At 59.2% G+C, this 18,262-nt stretch overlaps 1 protein-coding gene across 1 annotated transcript; it reads left to right on the top strand.

Moving 5' to 3' along the window:
* Positions 1 to 8,184: 8,184 nt before the first annotated feature.
* BARHL1 (BarH like homeobox 1) lies at positions 8,185 to 14,971 on the top strand. Its single transcript, XM_027035475.2, has 3 exons — positions 8,185 to 8,736; positions 12,726 to 12,948; positions 14,574 to 14,971. The coding sequence occupies exons 1-3, from the start codon at positions 8,271 to 8,273 to the stop codon at positions 14,866 to 14,868; spliced, it is 984 nt and encodes a 327-aa protein (XP_026891276.1). The 5' UTR covers positions 8,185 to 8,270; the 3' UTR covers positions 14,869 to 14,971.
* The last annotated feature ends 3,291 nt before the right edge of the window (positions 14,972 to 18,262 follow it).

Below are 18,262 nucleotides of genomic sequence, written 5' to 3'. Positions count from 1 at the left end.
TCTCTCTCTCTCTCAAAAATAAATAACCATTAAAAAAAATTTTTTTTTAATAAATAAATAAATCACAGTGAAAGGGGCAGCTGGAATCCTATCAGCAATTGAGGGATGAGAGTGTGCTTTCAAAGGAACAAAAAGCCTTTGTGTCCAGGTACATCAGGAAGGTGAAGGTATTTTGAACTGAACCCACTGTTTTGCTCATGCCCCCTACAGAAAGAGGAAGGGGGCGCATCAGGACGCAGAATTTCCGGAAGGGCCCGAAAATTAGGTTCTGTCCGCCAAAGGCCGGGCGGGGCAAGCTCGGCTGTGACAAAGAGAGAGATGCCCGGATGTGGCCCCTCCAGGCCTGCTTTTCTTTCCAAGGACCCGGGCCAAGGGGAAGTACGGAGTTGGCCAGAAAAAGCTAGCGGACGTCTCTTTTCGCTTATGCGATCACGTCGTGCCCCAGCAGGGTGGGCCGCGCCGTGCTGGAAGACTTTCTGGGGCTGTGACAGGTGCCGTGGGAGCGGCTCCCCCTGTCCTGTCCTGGAGGTCCCAGCTTCTGGGAGCTCCCCACCCAGGCCTGAGCGGCTCGCCTCCGAGAGTCCCTCAGCTCCTTGTCCTACAGCGCCACCCGCTGGCAGGCTCGAGTGGAGGCCGCGGAAGTCCCTGGCCCTTCCCTCCCCACCGCCCTCCCCCAGCTCCGTCCTTCCCTCCTCATTAATTATTCGTGCCCACACCGGGCCCCGGGTCAGATTCCGGTCTGCTTCATCTGTCTTGGGTATCTCGTTGCGTCCCCCAAACACTTGTGCTGTTTGCATTGGACCCTGGCTGCGGGGGTGGGGGCAGGGGGCCAGCACCACTGGGGTTGCTGTGTCTGCCCTTCAAGACTGCCCTTCAGTCCCTGAAGGTTCCAGCCAGGAGGGGCCTTGACTTCCCCAAAGCAGATGTCCAAGGAGGCCTGGGGGCAGTCAGTGAGTGAGCCCCAGGCCAGTGGCCAGCCCACCACATGGCCCAGAGCGTGCCCCTAAAACGACTTCTCCGAGATGGGCGGAAATGGGGAGAACTTAGCTTAGCTTAGTCCTTAGCAGCTGGACCCTCACCTGGTCCGTCGGAGATGCCCTGAAGTGCCCTCTGAGGTGGGAGGGGGCCGTGTCTGTGCCGATGATCACTCGGCAAAAAGGGGAGCGAGTGCAGGCATGGGGTGTTGAGATGGGGACTCTGGAAACAGGACTCGTGAACAGGGAAGGGCTTGAGCAAGCATCCAGTCCGGCCCGAGAAGACTGGAGGGTTGCAGAGTGACTTAGCAGCCAAGGTAGCACGGGAACAGACCTCCTGGGTGGTTGGTCAGCTTTTCTTTTCGTAGACGGCCTCCAGTCTACGTCCAGATTTTTTTTTTTTTTAAGTTTATTTTTGAGAGAGAGAGCTAGCGGGGGAAAAGCAGAGAGAGACAGGGAAAGAGCTAGAAGCCCAAGCAGGCTCCAGGCTCAGCACAGAGCCCAATGTGGGGCTCGAACCCATGAACCATGAGATCATGATCTGAGCTGAAATGGAGAGCCGGATGCTCAACCGACTGAGCCACCCAGGTGCCCCCACTTCCGGATTTTCAAACCAGAGCCCAAGCCTCATTCACTCTCTCCTCTCGCCCCTCCCTCTCCCTCTCCCTCTCCGTCTCCGTCTCCGACATAGAACCAGATCCATTGTTTCCTTGGCCAGAGGAAAAGAGATGGGGTTCCGGAGTCTGTTGTGCGGCATTTTCATCAGGGCTGGGGGCGGTGAGCCAATGGTGATTTCTGCTCCTGTCTGGCAGGGGGTGGCCAGAAGCCTGACGAGGAAGCCATACTGGTGGGTCATAGATCTAAACCCAGTCTCCAGGGTTGGCCCCGGGATCTAGACAGAGATGGTTTGGCTTTTTGGTTCACCCATCCCAGCGCCTCAACTGGTGCTGGTTTAGAAATCACAGGTTTGGGGTCTAGGGAAGGCACATCTCCATGGCAGCAAGGAGACCAGCCGTGCAGGTGCCCAAGTGAACCTCACTGAAGCCAGACAGGTCTGTTTCCAAACGCTACCTTCTCTTGCATTGGGCTTTTTGGACCAAAACAATCTTTTTGCTGCATTTCTTTTGTACTTGGGAAATGCTTTGATGCTTGAAATCATGAAAGGAAGAAAGAAAGACAGAGAGAAAGAAGGAAGGAAGGAAGGGAGGAGGGAGGGGAGGAAGGAAGGAAGGAAACTAGGTTGGCTTTTCACACAGGTTCCTAGGACTGAATGCAGGTGAATTTTAGATTTTTTTCAATATTTATTTTTGAGAGAGAGAGAGAGCAGAGGAGGGGCAGAGAGAGGGAGACACAGAACCCGAAGCAGGCTCCAGGCTCTAAGCTGTCAGCACAGAGCCCGACGCAGGGCTCGAACCCACAGACCTCAAGATCATGACCTGAGCTGAAGTCAGACGCTTCACCAACTGAGCCACCCAGGTGCCCCGGTAACTTTTAAATTTGAATCCACAGATGAGAAATTATCTATGAAAAGAAGCCTGGGTTGACGGGCACCATTGCTTTTGTTGGATCCATGAGTCGGGGCCTTTCTGTCACATTCCCCATGGCATCGCCAGCATCTAGCATGGTGCACAGGCCAGAGTGCATGCTCAAAAGGGTAAAAGGGAGGGAGGGAGGGAGGGAGGAAAGGAAAGAAAAAGCGGGGAGGGTACAAAGGTGGGAAGGAGGGGAGGAGGAAGAGAGGAAGATAGAGAATATGTTCTCTTTCTGGTTTCAGGAGCTCCATGGGGTTTTGGGCTAAACCAACACAAATGGTTGGGAACAGCGTGACCTTGACGGCCCACAAATTGCCCAAATCCTTGTCCAACCCATCTGTTTGCAGAGCAGAGAGATATTAGCATCCGGACCTGGCCTATATCATCCAGGTCCCGTGCCCACTCCACATTAAAGACAGGTTTTAGTTGGAAGGCCCTGGGCAAAGAGGGGAGCTGACCTCTGCGGTGGGGGCTAGCGAACAAGATAACCTGCCAGAGAAAAGTCTCTGGTTGTTTTGGGGACCACGAATTGCATCACCGCTGTTCTCCAGGATCAGAGCCCAGGGCGGAGCCTTCGTGAAGACCACGTAAAGTGGCCAACATCGTCCTCATCTCACAGCTGAAAAAAACACGGCTCCAAAGGTGCTCAAGGTTACAGCACAGGGCTGGGACCGCGGACCACGGCTGGGACTAAGGCAGATAAGGCCCTTGCCTAAGGCACAAAATTTACAGGACTGCCCCCCCAATTCAGTAACGAAGACTTTAGTGCAATCTTTTTTTGAACTCTTCCTTTTTTTTTTTTTTAAGTTCACTTATTTATTTTTGAGAGAGCGTGTGTGAGCTAGCGCAGGGGAGGGGCAGAGAGAGAGGAAGAAAGAGGATCCCAAGCAGGATCCGCACTGTCAGCGCAGAGCCCTGTGAGGGGCTTGAACCCACAAACTGAGAGATCATGACCTGAGCTGAAATCAAGAGTCGGACACCTAACCAACAGAGCCACCCAGGCGCCCCGATGCCATATTTTTTTTTTTTAATCAAAATTTCAAAACCACTGATGGACCAAATAGCCGTGGTTTCAGTAAAGATCCCTGTGACTCACCTCACGTGTCCCACCTTAGCCCCAGCATGGGCTCTAGAGCCGGGATTCTGCTTCACATCCAGCCAGTGCCGCAGTCCATCTGGCCAAGCACCCTCCCAGGCCACACTGTCCTGCCCTTAGCCCCAGTTACCCAGAACCTTGAGTGGCATTCAAGTCACAATTCTTTGTGAGCCAAGAAGACCTGAGGATCATTCTCAGCAAGCTTTGGGCACATCTGCCCCGTGTGTGGCCAGGACAATCCCTCCTCCGTGCTGGGGGCGGGTAGCATTCAGTGGAGAGAGAGGTGAAGCTGGGAAGGAGTTGGTAAGAACCGTGGCCCAGCCGGAGGCCCGGAAGCAATCAGGCCCATCCCTGACCCAAGGCCAAACCCAAGCCAAGAGCGCCAGGTGAAGCAGGATGCAGATTCTATAGGCAGGCTGCTTCATTGCCATCCAAGGGCCTCTTCCACCTGTGACCCTCACTACAAACCTCCGATGTTTAATGTCTTTGTATCAAAAGGAAAGCTGAGGTCCAGGCAAGAGAGATGCTCTGTCCAGAGTAAGGGCGGGGCCAGGGCTCAGGTCTTCTGAAGACTGGTCTGCGCCGATGATGTCCTTCCTGCCCCTAGAGAAGAGTGACAGCTCCTTCTCGGTGGGTATCTCTCTGTCTGTGGAAAAGTGGATTCGGACCTGGGTCCAAGGGGGGGGGGGGGCTGAAGTTGGTTTTGTTTGTTTGTTTTTTAAAGCAACCTCAGGGGTGCCTGGGTGGCTCAGTCGGTGAAGCGTCCGACTTCGGCTCCGTGGGACCGAGCCCCGCGTCGGGCTCTGTGCTGACAGCTCCGAGCCCGGAGCCCGCTTCGGATCCTGTGTCTCCCTCTCTCTCTCTGCCCCTCCCCGGCTCATGCTCTGTCTCTCTCAAAAATAAATGAACTTTTTTTTAATGTTTATTTATTTTTGAGAGAGACAGAGACAGAGCATGAGTTGGGGAGGGTGGGGAGGTGGGGTTGGAATCCAGAAAAGGGACAGCTCTTGGTTTAGACGGAGTAGTCCTGGGAGCTCCATTGAGAAGGTGCCCTTGTCACACTCCCTCGCTTCACCTCCCTTGAAGCCCCACTGCCCCTCCACCAGGCCCTCTCCCTCCTGGGGGAGGGGAGCCAAGACAGCCAAGGGCAGGGGACTGGGCTGGGGAGAGGGAGAGAGGTCTGCTTCCTGCTATGTAAAGGGAGCTTTCGGATATTAAGTCACTAGTTATGGTCCACACTCAGCTTTGCTGGACCTCAAGGCCCTTATATCCCCCCAGGAACCCCCCTCCCCCGGGAAGCTTAGGCAAATGCCAATTCCTGGGTGCCTTCCCAGCTAACCAAGAGCTCAGGGGAGCACACACAAGCCTCTGGGGCTCTGGACAGGCCTCCACGCAAGAGCCAGAGAGGGGGTGGGGCAAAGAGACAGGGGGAGGCCTGGTGGTGGAGCTGGAAACAGCCAGATAGGAATAAAACGAGATTAATGAGAGAGGCTGAATGTCCGACAAAATTCCAAATGAAATAAATTGCCTACCGTGTTCTATATTAGAAGAGACCGTGATAATTCAACAGTAATGATGGTACCCTAACAACTTGCTAACTCTTCTTGGGTTCCAAGGAGTGCTGAGAAGCCCGCCAGGGCTGCAGGAAGTTGGGGTTCCTGCTGTTCTTTTCAACTGTAAAAGGTTTTCTTTCGCACGCACACGCACACCTCACATCCTGCTGTGGCTGCGATGCGATCCCCCCCCCCCCCCCCAGCGGACGCGGTGCCCAGCGCTACTGAAGGCTTCGCGGTGGCTTGGGTTTCGCCGGGTGCGGGATCCAAACCCCAGCCTGAGACCAGGAGGCCAGAAAAGGTCCGTGCTCTGCCAGACGCAGATCCGCCCAGGGCAGGGGCCGCTCAAGACCCACCTGTGGGCCAGAGCAGGACAGTGTTTTTCTCGTGACCTGGCGGGGTCCATGAATCGGGGCCTTGGGGAGCAGCCTGACCTCTAAGAAGCCCAGGCTGGGGAATCCTGTTGACCTGAGTTGAGACCTTGAGTACCCGGTGGGGGCGGTGGGGTTGCTCTGGAGATGCAGCCGCTAGGCCCCAAGAGCAGGGGTGGGGTGAGAGAGTGCAGTGGAAAAGCCTCCAGAGGCGCCCAGAGCAGGAACCAGGCCCAAGGTGGGGGCTGCCGGGCCCTTGTGATTTATGTCCCCCTCCCAATCCACCTAACGAAAATGAACGACCTGCCTGCCGGCCGGCCTGCGGCGGGGAGGCGCCCACTGCAACCGCGGCCCAGCCGGGGCGGGGGGCCTGTCTGCTCGAGGCCCCTCGGCGCCCGCCCTCCCGCCTCCCCGACAGCTTGCAGCCGAGCGGGGCCCGCGGTCCCCGGGGAGCCGCCCGTCTTCGCTCCCAGCCCGGCCGGCGGCGAGGCCGCTTCCAATCTGCCGGCGGGCGCAGGGGGAGAGCGCGGGGAGCCAGGCGTGAGGCCACCGCCAACCTCGCTGGAGGAAGAAGAAAGTTTCTGCTCGCCGGGCCGCGCGGGGCTCCCATGGGCCGAGTCTCGGGTTTGGGGGGGATGCGGGGGCCTCACTGTTCCCCCGCGGTCTCCAACGCGGGTCCGGGTAGATTTCCAGGGGCCCGTGGGGAAGGGGAAACGGCCGTTCGCAGGCCCGCGGGAAGGCCGGGCTCCCGGCACAGAGCTGGCGAAGGGCGCCTCGGGCCCGCGGGGCCGGCTGCAGGCGCGCCAGCTCGGCTCCCTCCGCCCTCTACCACAGACTCGGGTTGCGGTCCCTGGGGCCGTGCCAAGGGGACCCAGGCCCCACACGCCCTTCAGATCTGCCCGCCGCCCTGGGCCCCGACACCGGAGGCCAACCCCTGAAGGGCGCCTAACTGGAGCACCGCGGCTGGGGCAGTGGGGAGGGCGAGGGGGCGCGTTATTCACAATGAAAAGACAGTGTTTCCAGCGCTGCCTTGAAAACACATCCCGGGGCAAGCTCCAGCTGCGCGCGGAGTAAAGAAGCCGTTTGCAGACGTCTACACTGGCCCTGGGAAGCTCTTTCGCGTCCTTGTTAGGAGGCACAAAAACAGCCGGTGGGTGCCCCCGGGACACCAGGCCGGGTCGGGGTCCCTGCCTTCTTTGCTCGGGGCGCTGCTTCCCTGGGGCCACACACATTTCTCGGGGTCTTCGATGTCCCAGGCAGGATCTTCCCACGTTCTCCGCTCTCGCCCCGCAACGAAACCATCCTGCCGCCCCGTTTCCGGGCTGACACCAGGCTTTCCCAAAGCCCTGCCAGGCCCACGGGTTCCAAAGAGAGCAGACAGAGGGCTGCAAAAGTCCTAGGCGGGAAACATCTAGAGCCCAACGGAAGCGCCCCGAAACAATGTGTCTTAAACCGAAATCTCTTCCCCACACCAGATTAGGGCTTACACACACACACACACACACACACTTCCTTCTCTACTGGGTTTAGTCCCTTTCTCTCTCTGGAGGAAGAAAAACGCGGGCCGTTGGGGGGGGGGGTGGTTGTGGAGAAAGGATCTCTGACAGCCCCACGGACGAGTAATTTGAATAACTGTAGAAGAGGGTAGGGGAAAACTTTAAAAAACCTCCCATCCCGACCCACCGGCAGCGGCAGCCGGCTTCGGACCCCTCCCCGCCAGCCCGTGCCCCCCTCGGCTAATCACCCTCATTAGGAGCCTCATCACCGGCCTAATGAAAGCAAACCGTGTGGAAATCGCCGGTAAACAGTTGGGTCTGTGCTGTAATTAATTCAGTGTCTCTTTTAATCAAACTGAAAGGGAATCGGGCAGCGGCTTGCGGAGCCGTGACATCACCCCCAAAATCGGCCGGAGCCAATCAGCGTCATCACTCCGGGGACACGTGGGCGAGTCCCCTTTAAAAAAAAAAAAACACAACACAACGAAAAAAAAAAAAAGAAACAAAAAAAAAAACCCAGCCCCAAAGTAAAAGTGACACAAGTTCATTTTTTAAAGGAAGGGGGGGAGGCGAAGGCGCGCGCCGAGGACGCGCTGAGAGCTGCAACCGCGGAGCCGGAGGCGCTGTCCTCGGTGCTGACGGGCCCCCGGAGCGGAGGGAGCGCGGCGACAGGACCTCCCTGGCCAGGTGGAGCGTCATGCGCCGCGGGCCGCCGCCGCCGCCGCCGCTATCCGCGGTGCTGACGCCTCCAGGTGCGCTCCGTTCCGCCGGCTGGTAGCGCGGCTCCGCAGCTATCCGCGCTTCTGACCCCGCTGCCCTCGGCCACTGCTAGCCTGGAGGAAGCGTGCGGTTTGGATTTTTTTCTTTTTACGCCGTTCTTTATTTAGATTCCAACATCCTCGCCTCTCTTCTGTGCCAAAGGGGCGCTCAGGCCGTCCATCTCCCCCTTTGCTCTCCCCAACTTGGCGCACCCTCCCTCCCATTCCTCCCTGACACTCCCACCACCCCCCCTCGGCTCGGCAGCTCGGCGCGATGCTGCAGAAGACGCGCTGAGCCCTTTTGGATCTAATGCGCAGAGGAGGTTGGCCCAGAGCTCCCCGGCTCCCCCAAGGCTGAACTCCGTCCAAGGTGCCCGCAGGCTCCCTGCCCGCCTTCCCCATGCCAGCCCGCAGCTAGGGGCAGGGGCAGCGGTGGCTGGGGTTGGGGGTGGGTGGGGAGCTTTTGGGGAGGACAGGTCGCAGCTTGGCTATGGAAGGCTCCAATGGCTTTGGGATCGACTCCATTCTCTCCCACCGTGCGGCCAGCCCCGCCCTTCCCAAGGGGGACCCCTTGCTTGGGGACTGCCGCTCGCCCCTGGAGCTGAGTCCGCGCTCGGAGAGCAGCAGCGACTGCTCTTCACCAGCCTCACCAGGAAGGGACTGTCTGGAGACGGGCACCCCGCGGCCTGGCGGGGCATCAGGCCCAGGTTTGGACTCTCACCTGCAGCCTGGGCAGCTCTCGGCCCCAGCCCAGTCGCGCACCGTGACCTCCTCCTTTCTGATCAGGGACATCCTTGCCGACTGCAAACCACTAGCGGCCTGTGCACCCTACTCTAGCAGCGGGCAGCCGGCCGCCCCTGAGCCTGGGGGCCGTCTCGTGGCCAAGGCTGGGGAGGACTTTAGAGACAAGCTGGACAAAAGTGGCAGCAACGCCTCATCGGACTCTGAGTATAAAGGTAAGAAAACGGGAGGAGAAACCTTGGGGGGTGGCATGCTACATTTCTAAGAACTGCTGTATTTCTAAACACGCACAGGGACATGTACGTGCTCACTTGGAGTTCCCCGGGGCTCAGGCTGAACCTTTTGGTCTTGTCTGAACCTTTGAGCTGGCCCCATGGCTATGCCTTTGAGCAAAAAGAGTCGGGCGGAGAAAGCAGAAGAGGGATACTGTGTGCCCCAGGAGAGAGTCTGCAAAATGCACAAAACCAACTTTCTAAACTTCACCTGGGACCACTTTTCCAGCGGCACTGGCGGGCGGGAACAGGTTCCTCTCAGGCTAGCGGTTCTCTGGGAAAAAAAATCTTGCCGAAGCAATGGCAAATCCAAAGGGTTCTGTTTGAACAGCCTTTTATAAGAGTGAAAACCTGGCAGGACATTTCAGGTGGAGCCTTAAGAACAATCAGCATTTCCCCCCTTTAATATGAACTTCCAGGCGGGAAACTGAGTTCCCCTCCCACCGGGCCCAATGTGATGTGGGCCCTGGGAATCATGCAAAAGAAAGGCTCACTTCAAAATAGAAACAGCAGCCGGGTGGCTGGTGGGTTCAGAGGTCTGGTCGAGAGGGGAGGACCCTGCGCCCGCCCCCACGGTTCTCACTGAATTTGATTTCAAGTGCATCCAACTTCAGGTTGTGTATGGGACCCAGAGACTCCCAAGTGACCAGCCCCACTTCCCCTCTATTGGGGTTGGGGCCCCTTTGCTCGCCGTTTTACCTTCTGCAAATCTTTTTTGTTGTCGTGGGTTCTTTTACGTCCCCTCTTGACCGGGAAGCGGAGATTGGGATTAAGAGGAAAGAGGGAAGGAAGGGAGGAAAGACGAAAGAAAGGAAAGAGCTCCTAATTTTGTTTCTCACCCCCCAGCCACCACCTTGGTGAGGCCAGGGGTGCAAAATTCTTTCTAGGAAGAGGTCAGAAGGCAGGAGGGGAAGGAGTCTCAGAGTGTCAAGGGAGAAAGCCCTGTGTCCCCCATCCAGCAGAAAACTAGAGTCTGGTGGGGCTCTTTCAGTCTTACGATCAATTCTGGGAACCTTTTCGTGAGACAAACCTTCCCTAAGTAAAGCAACCTCTTTACTGTATGAGGAGCCCTGCACCTGCTGTACCTGATTTGTACTCAGTCTTGATATGAATTTAAGGGAAGCTCATTGAACACTCTCCTCCCAACTAAGAATTCATTTCTGGACGAGCCCTGATCACAAACCAAAACCCATTTGGGGCCCCGACCCCACATCCCACTGCCCCCCACTTCCTCACAGAAACTGCCCAGTCTCCTTCAGCTTCCCCGGGGCCAGCCATGCCTAGAAAAAGGGCTGGTTGGGCTGGAGAACCCAGAAGGGAGGTCCAGAGGCATGTGGCCCAGTGACCCTTGCCCCTCCCCCTGGGGCCTGTTTAAGAGAGGCAAAGAAAACTTGCCTGGGAGACAGACAGGAGGTGGGGGGGGGGGGAGGTAGGCAACGTAAATATATATTTATAACATGGTAGTTTATTATTTATAATTCCCAACAACAAAAAAATAACTCCCAACAACACCCCAGCTTTATGGTTAGAGCAAGGCGCAAGAACCCTGCTGCTGGTGGGGGTCAAAGACAGCTTGGCTCTTGGCTCCTTTTGTATCGCTGCCTGTAGGTGGGATTTTGAGATTTCGTTTAAGATAATTGGAATATCAACTTTCTTCTCCTGTCCCCGATGATATCTGATCAGGGAGGCGATGAGGGCCGGCTATCCACGTATCACTTAAATAGGTTTGGAGCGGGGGGGGGGGGGGGGATTTAAGTTCTCCCACACCTCTGCCCACCCCCACCCCCCACCCCAGGCACTGCTGTCTTTGCACTTACAAAGCTCCAGGGTGAACAAGAAAGTGGAAACATGCTCTAAGACAATGTCTGGAGTGGTTCTCCAACGTGGAGGTGAGTTTTTCAGGGCCCGCGCTGGCGTTGGGAAACCTTGCTGAGAGAGAGACGCACACACGGAGCACACAAGCCAGCCGGGCTGGGCATCTAAACAATTCAACTACCATCCACCTTCCATGCTAAGAATAATTTCTTCCAAGAAGGGTACAGAGGGAAGGTCTGTTCCATCCTGAGTTTTCGGCATCAAAGGCTCCTCAAACATCACGCTGAAAGGAACTGAGGCCAGGCTTTGAAGGAAGGCGGTCTGCTGCTAGGTCCTGCCTGTTGGAGCCAATGTCCGTGGAGAAATCAAGCCCGCGCCTTGCTCCGAGTAGGCTGGGTCGGTGGGCCTGGAATTCTGGGGCACTGAGATGCGGCTTCCAGACCAGAGTTCGGGGTCCCATTGGGCTGAGACTGTTCTGGAGGCTGAGGCTGAGAGCCACGGAGTGCGGACCCAAAGGCTCCAGCCGGTGCCAAAGAGGGATTAGAGGAAAGCCCGTGTATCCACCCCGTTCTTCCTGACATCACAAATTCAACAACCCCCCCCCCCCACACACACACCCCACCTCCGCCCCAAGAAGTTGGGGATTTTCATAGTCCGGGCATTTCCATCAAAAAGTAAGGTTTCCACGATTTCGATTTTGAGATTTGAATAATTGTTTCCTCACATTTGTTTCAACTTTACCTTCGAGCACAGACAGAACCCAAATTTCGCCCACCCCAACGCACCTCCTGAGGTGGCCATGTCCCAGGGTGGCCTCAACTCAGGGGCGGGGGGCAAGGAGTCTGGTGGAGGCCGGAGGGAGGGAGGCAACGGCCGGGTTCCTCGGGAGCCAGTCGCTCTCCCTGCTTGCCTGCCTGCCTCCCTTCCAGTACCCGGGGCCCGGGCCCTCCCCGGCCCAGAACCTCTGCCTTTCCGGTTGAAAAGTCTCCCTCCCTAGTGGCTCAATTAACCGGATTATTGTTTCCTACAGAGAGAAATCAACTTGCATTCAGCTGAACCCTGTCACTGCAAACGCCACGCACAATGAAACTCACCATAAAAGAAAACAGAGAAAACGGGGGGGAAGCCCCAGCTGGCGCAGCCAGTCTGGGGGACATGGTCTTTGGGTTGTAGGGTCACTTTAGGGAGATCACAGAGTTGGCTCTCGCGAGTGTGCGTTTTCGGTGCCATGGACCCGGAACCAAGGTGCCTGGGGAATAAAAGAAACCGCCCTGTCCGTTCCATTCTTGGGCCTTCGGAGCGGGGGAGACCCTGCCGGGGTGTCCCGATCGAGGGGCGGAAACACACGACAGCGGGCGTCGTAGGGACAAGGAAACTCGGACCACGGCGACGCGCGCATCTGAGGGGCGAACGCGCCGCGTAGTTTTCCCAGCGCCTCGCGCTCCCGGCTCCGGCGCCCCGCGCTCCGCCCTCCACCGCGCAGTTTGTAGGTGGCTTACGGACGGCGGAAGCGATCGCTACGGATTCGCGTCCGGCAGGGCCAGGCGAGATGTGCGGACAATAATTTATTTCCTAGGACAACGATTCGCGGCGGGCCGAACAGGTTTTTGTCTCTCCACGCGGGTTTTTCTCCCCACACTCCGGCCCTCAGCGTCCTCCCTTCCTGGTCCGCACGCGGCCAGAAGATCGGGGTGCAGCTGCGGGGCCCAGACCCGCACCCCTGAGCGCGCACCTAAGCAGCCCACCCGCTGCAAACCCTCCCCTTCTCCCCGCCGCGGCTCCAGCCGGTCGCTCGGGTCCATCACGGTTATTCCGTTTATCCCTCCAGGGAGCGCGGCGGAGAGCGAGCGAGTCGAGTTCTCCTGGTCCCTCGCTCTGGGTCATTTGTGCCCGGAGGTATCCGTCCTCCTCCTCCGCCAGGGTTCACGGCCTGGTTTCGGGGCCCGGAGGTCCCGCCTAACAGCGGCTTTGCCGCGGGCCCACGCGCTGCAGTGCGGCGGGACCGCGGCGGCCGGGAGCCGCGTTTACGCGGGCCGGCGGGGCCGGCGGCTGGGGCGGGAGGGCGCCGGCGGGCAGGCGGCGAGGCCCGGCCCTGACGCGCCGCTGTGTCTCCGCAGTGAAGGAGGAGGGCGACCGCGAGATCTCCAGCTCCCGGGACAGCCCCCCTGTGCGCCTGAAGAAGCCGCGCAAGGCCCGCACGGCCTTCACCGACCATCAGCTGGCGCAGCTGGAGCGCAGCTTCGAGCGGCAGAAATACCTGAGCGTGCAGGACCGCATGGAGCTCGCCGCTTCGCTCAACCTCACCGACACGCAGGTCAAGACCTGGTACCAGAACCGCAGGTGAGGCCTGGCTGTGGGGGTGGGGGGGCGCAAAGGGCCTCCTTTCCTAACCGCCCCTCCATGGGACCCACCAGTCCACGGTGCAATGGTGGGAGGGCCCCCGAGCTTTCCTTATTTAGCAAAAGTAAGGAAACTGCGGCCTCCAGGAGAGAAGGCCTTGCCCCAAGTTCACGGTGAGGGAGGGCGCCAGAACTGGACTGGTCTCCAGTGCCCGGGGAACATCCCCCCCCCCCCCCCCCAGAACAGGAGGACAGACACACGGGTCAACAGAGAGGCCTAAGGCCTGCCGGCACCCGCCAGCGTCCTGATGACTGCCCCGGGTGCCAGCCTTAGCCCATATTGGGGCCGTTGAGCTCCCCCAGTGGGAGTGCCAGGCCTGGGGAGGGGTGATGGCCTCAGTGTCCAGAACGGGTTTAGGGGCAGGGAGGAACTAGTGGGGAGCCCTGATGTGGCTGTCCGGCACTGCCTGAGCTCTCCGGGCGGGGCGGGGTGGGGCGGGGCGGGGGGGGGGGGGTTCTTCTGGCTTCCGCAGCTTTTCCCGTCCTGAAACCCAAGGAAGGGACAAACCCAGCTCTGGCTCCTTGGGGACACGGTGACTGGGAGATTGGCGTTTCCTAACCTCCCTCCACAATACATTCACAGGATGAAAACACTCACACACACACACACACACTGACACAGCTCATACAGTCACACACACCCTCACTCACGCTCACACACTCAGTGGAGGCTGGAGTGGTGCTTTCCATAAACAAGCCTCAGAACACGTCTCCCCATTAATAATAGATACCGATTACTGCTCCGGGCATCAATAATTAAGGCCCGTTACAGTAATTACACAATTATGATGATGATGAATAATTCAGGGAGGGAAACGCGGTTGGTGTGGCTGAGCCAGCCTCGGTGGGCCCATGGCCGGCTGGGCCAGCCTCGTCGGCCAGGGGCACCCAGGGGTCCCGGCTGAAGCTCAGGCAATGAACCAGCATGGCCTCGACTTCCTTGCCTCCCCTAAGCCCCCGGAGGACACTCAGCTGGTGGTCTCTGAATTCGGGGCCACACAGTCCGCTGCGGGGCTCCTCCCAGGCCTCGGATCTGGGGGCAGCCAGTGTGGCCAAGAGGGTGTCAGAATCACCACCGCCTTGCGCCTCGCGGTGTTTACAGCGGCGCGCCCCTCTCCACGGCTAGCGGACCGGCTTCTGCGGTCCACGGCTCCCGCCCCCACCATCCTCTCCCTGGTGGTCGCCTTCCTCAGTGTTGGAGCCCCAACACCCAACTCCAAGGGGCCCCTGCATCCCCGCAGCACAGTGTAGTGAGGTGACAATCCGGTCTTTGGGGTCAGCCAGCCCGGGCTCTACCGCTTTGGAGACCAGCTCTTAAACGGCCCATGCCTCAGTTTTCTTATCTGTAAAATAGGGTTAATACCACGGAAGGTGGAAGATGAAAGGAGCCGATGCGCGGAACACGGGAGAATTATTTATTTGCAAATTACAAATGTTATTTATTAACCAATTCGGGCGATCCCTCTTGGCCTCCCGCAGGCGCTCTGGGCCGGGCACTCGCGAGGGGCAGGGGGCTGGGGCCGCCCCAGCCCTGACCCCGCCGTCCGCGTTTATTTCGGTCCCCAGGACTAAATGGAAGCGACAGACGGCAGTCGGGTTGGAGCTGCTGGCGGAGGCGGGCAATTACTCAGCGCTCCAGCGGATGTTCCCGTCGCCTTATTTCTACCCGCAGAGTCTAGTTTCCAACCTGGATCCCGGCGCCGCCCTGTATCTGTACCGCGGGCCCAGCGCGCCGCCGCCCGCCCTGCAGAGACCTCTGGTGCCCCGCATCCTCATCCACGGACTCCAGGGCGCCAGCGAGCCGCCCCCGCCGCTGCCCCCGCTGGCCGGCGTCCTCCCGCGCGCCGCTCAGCCTCGGTGAAGCGCCCGGCCGCCTCCCCGGGGCTCTGCGTGGGCCCCTGCCGCCTGCCGCTCCCCGGGCGCGGGGTTTCCACGCCCCTTCCCCGGGGACCCCCTGGCCGGCCCTCCCTGGAGTCCCCCGAAGGGCCAGATGCCAAGTCTGCTGCGGCCCGGACCCGGACTGAGCCTCCCTGACCCTCCTCGGCGTGCTCTGTCCCGGCCACGCCACCAGGGAGCCACTTCCACGCCTCCACTCGCCGGGTGTACATACAGGCCCCCACCCCCGGCTGGCTCTCCAAGGCGCTCCCCCCTCCCCCGCCCCCGCCCTTCCTTGGGAGCGGGTGGGGGCGACCCCGACGCTGCACTCTCTCCCGCTCCCCCCTCCGTGCTCCAGCTGTGCACCCAGCCCTCTCCCCGCACCCCTCCAGGCGGAGAGGAGTGTGGAGCCCCCCTCCCAGCGCCCGGGGCCCGCGGCAGACCTGTACATACGGTGTGCAAAGTGTATATGAAGTTATTTATTCGTGACCCATGAGCCCGTGACCGTGTCCGTGAATCAGTGAGTCTGTGGCCTGTGCCCTCTTCCCTCCCAGGCGAGGCAGGAAGGGGTCAAGGGGGCTTGCCCACCGCCCCGACCCCCAGCCCCCACCTCCAGCCTCCGTCCGGGGGCAGGCAGGCCCTCGGGTTCTCTCTCTCTTTTTTTTAAATGTCGAAATAAACTTCTTACAAATGACCACGCGCCTGTCCGCGCTCAGCCCTTCTTTCCCGCCCCTCCTTAAGAACCACTTTCCCCTCCCGGGACCCGGCCTCCTTCCACCCTCACCAAGGAAATATTTTTGTCCTCCTCTCTTCCTTGGCGCCGTGGTCGAGGGCAGGGGCCCGGGGCGGACTCGTTTGGGGGTCCACGGGCAGGGGCCTCCCCCCAACCCCCATCCCCACCCTGAGCCTCAGTCTTCCCGTGTCTACAGTGAGGCGAGCCCGCGGCTCCCCGCGCCCCCCTCCCCACCCCCTTCCTCTCCATCTGGTTCCTAGCTCCCTCCCAGCCGGTCCCGGGGGCCGGAGCAGGGGTCGGAGCCTGGGCTCGCTCGGCTGCGGGCCGGGCTGCGGTGCCCTCGCTGAGCCGGCTCATCTGGCCGCAACAAGGGCGCCGGCAGCTGGTGACCGGCCCGCTGGGCGCGGGGCCGACAGATGGGCTCCGAGGCTATTCCCCACCCCCCCCCCGCCTCCCCAACCACCCCATCGGCCCCCTCCGCCCCGCGCCCCGGTCGCGCTCGGGCTCCGGACGCTTGCGGGCGCCCAGGCGGCTCCGGCCCCCGCGCCGGCAGGACCCGTCGAGCCTTCGCTGGGAGCCTGACGCCACAGCGGTAATCCTGTATCTTTCCCCCTCTACCCCGGGAGGGAGCACGAAGATGAGCCCCAGAGAGGGGAGCCAAATCCCCGCGTCTGCCCCGTGCCCCAGCCAGCGGCTCCGGGATCTCAGGGGAGGGGGTTTAAGGCTCCAGCCAGACTGGAGGCCTCCAGTTCACGTTCAGAGGGCCAAGGTCACCTCTTGAGGCCCTTCCCTCCCTGGGGAGGTGGGCGCAGGTGCTCCCCTGCCGCCCACCACCTGCAGCTCGGACTCGGGACAGAGGACAGGCCCAGGGCTGGGAAGTTTTGGGGCCCAGCAAAGCTGAGCCCCCTCCAGTTGTGACAGGATCGCTCTGGGAGAGGGCGGCCTCCTGGGGGAGGGGTGGGGGGCATGTTTAAACTGCTCCCCCCCCCCCCCCCCGCCTCGGGACCCTGCTACTGTTTCCTGCCCCCTCCCCACCCCCCACCTCCCACCCCCCACCCACCCCAACGCCCTCACACCACTGCTTTTCTTTCCCGGGACGGTGAGGGTATTATTCTAGTTTTTGCAAAATGCACAGCAGCTAATTAAGTCAAGGAGCCTCTCGGCTTTCGAGTTCTTTTGCATGTGAATGGGGGTTGGTAAATCCCCAGCTCTGGCTGTGGTGGGGGGCGAGGGGAGACTGTCCCCAACTCAGGGTTAATGAAGTGGGAAAGGAGTCTCTCATAGCCTCCTGCAAACAAAACCCCCCATGCAACAAACCCAGCCCAAATCCTACATGGATTGACTTAAGCCCAGGGGATAAGTGCTTTAAATTAATCTCATTGAATAAGAATGAGACCAAACAAAACTCTTTAAAATCATATTAAAAATCTATCAAAGGACAACTTGCACTGGTGTGCTTTTCATTTTGTGAAAGTGAAGGAGGCAGAGCAGAGCAACCACCCTCTTACATTTACACAGCGGCAGTGTAAACCACAGACACATTCTCAGCTGTGTAATTGTCCTTGTACCTCAGAGGCGACTTCATATCTTACATTAATGAAGAACAAGGCTTCCCTACAAGTTTATAATTACAATATCTTAGATTGTCCTGCGCTTCCCATCTGTCATAATAACTACAACCTTTGCGGTGAGGTGGGCTTCTGCTTTCATCCGCTTCGAAGGCTAAATTGGCTTCTCGGTTCCCAACCCCGGGGCTGGGTGAACTCTTTTTGGAAACACAAAGAAGGAGCGGCGGGGAGACCCCCGGCGGGCAGAACAATAGGAGAGGCTCCCAGGAGGCGTCTTCTCTGCTCCAGCGGCGACCCGCCCCAGCCCCTCGGAAACCCCGGCTGCACAGGGTAGGGGCGGCAAAGTTTAAAGGAAGTTGAGATTGCCCTGTGAGCCTTGTTAGGAGGATTCAGGACAGTTTTGAAGAGTCTAGCTGGTTCTGCGGGTGCCCCACTGCACCCCCCTCGCCCCCGGCAGGTCTCGTTCTGAATTGCTCTCATGGCGGAGCAGATTAAGAGAGAAGGTGAGATGGTCACTCGGGCAATTTAACAAGACCCGTTAGGTGCCCTTTTCAGGCAGGGCCACTTGTCCAGTGGGAAAGCTTTAAATTTCTGTCTCGTGGAATCGATGCTTGGATTCTAATGGCCTTCCCTGACTTCACGTAGAGGGCCGCGCTGCTAACTAGCAAGGTCACTAGCGGCTTGGGATGTACCTGCATTAAGGGGCTCTCATTTACTCCCCTCTTCCCTAAATCTCACCTCCCTTCGCTAAAGAAGAAGAAGAAAAAGATCAAAGGAACCCACTGGGCTTTGTCAAAATGTCCTTTGCTGAGCTCTGGTTGGCTCTTTGCTTCTCCAAGAGTGGAAGAGGCTGTGTGCCTTGCATCAGCACCGACTTAATCACTCGCCAAGGGCTCTTTGCCCTTCGGTGGGTGAGAACGGAAGCCCCTCTGAAGAATGGCAACCCGCTAAGAGCTGCAAACATGAAGGGGTTTGGGGTGCAGAACAAGCATCCGACAAGCCCACGGGGGAAAAGGCTTTCGGCTGCAACACTCCATGAGATGTCCAAATTCTCCGTGACTTTCAATACGGGGATCAGG

The sequence above is a fragment of the Acinonyx jubatus genome, chromosome D4 (assembly GCF_027475565.1).
Source record: "Acinonyx jubatus isolate Ajub_Pintada_27869175 chromosome D4, VMU_Ajub_asm_v1.0, whole genome shotgun sequence".
Lineage (NCBI taxonomy): Eukaryota > Metazoa > Chordata > Mammalia > Carnivora > Felidae > Acinonyx > Acinonyx jubatus.
This window is presented reverse-complemented; position numbering and strand designations above follow the sequence as displayed.

What these genes read in the sequence shown, in the direction of transcription:
- BARHL1 (XM_027035475.2), top strand. Translation starts at nt 8,271, where the DNA reads ATGGAAGGCTCCAATGGCTTTGGGATCGACTCCATTCTCTCCCACCGT. An exon ending in ATCGGACTCTGAGTATAAAG is followed by an intron (nt 8,737 to 12,725) that starts GTAAGAAAACGG and finishes GTGTCTCCGCAG; the next exon opens with TGAAGGAGGAGGGCGACCGC. An exon ending in ACCTGGTACCAGAACCGCAG is followed by an intron (nt 12,949 to 14,573) that starts GTGAGGCCTGGC and finishes TTCGGTCCCCAG; the next exon opens with GACTAAATGGAAGCGACAGA.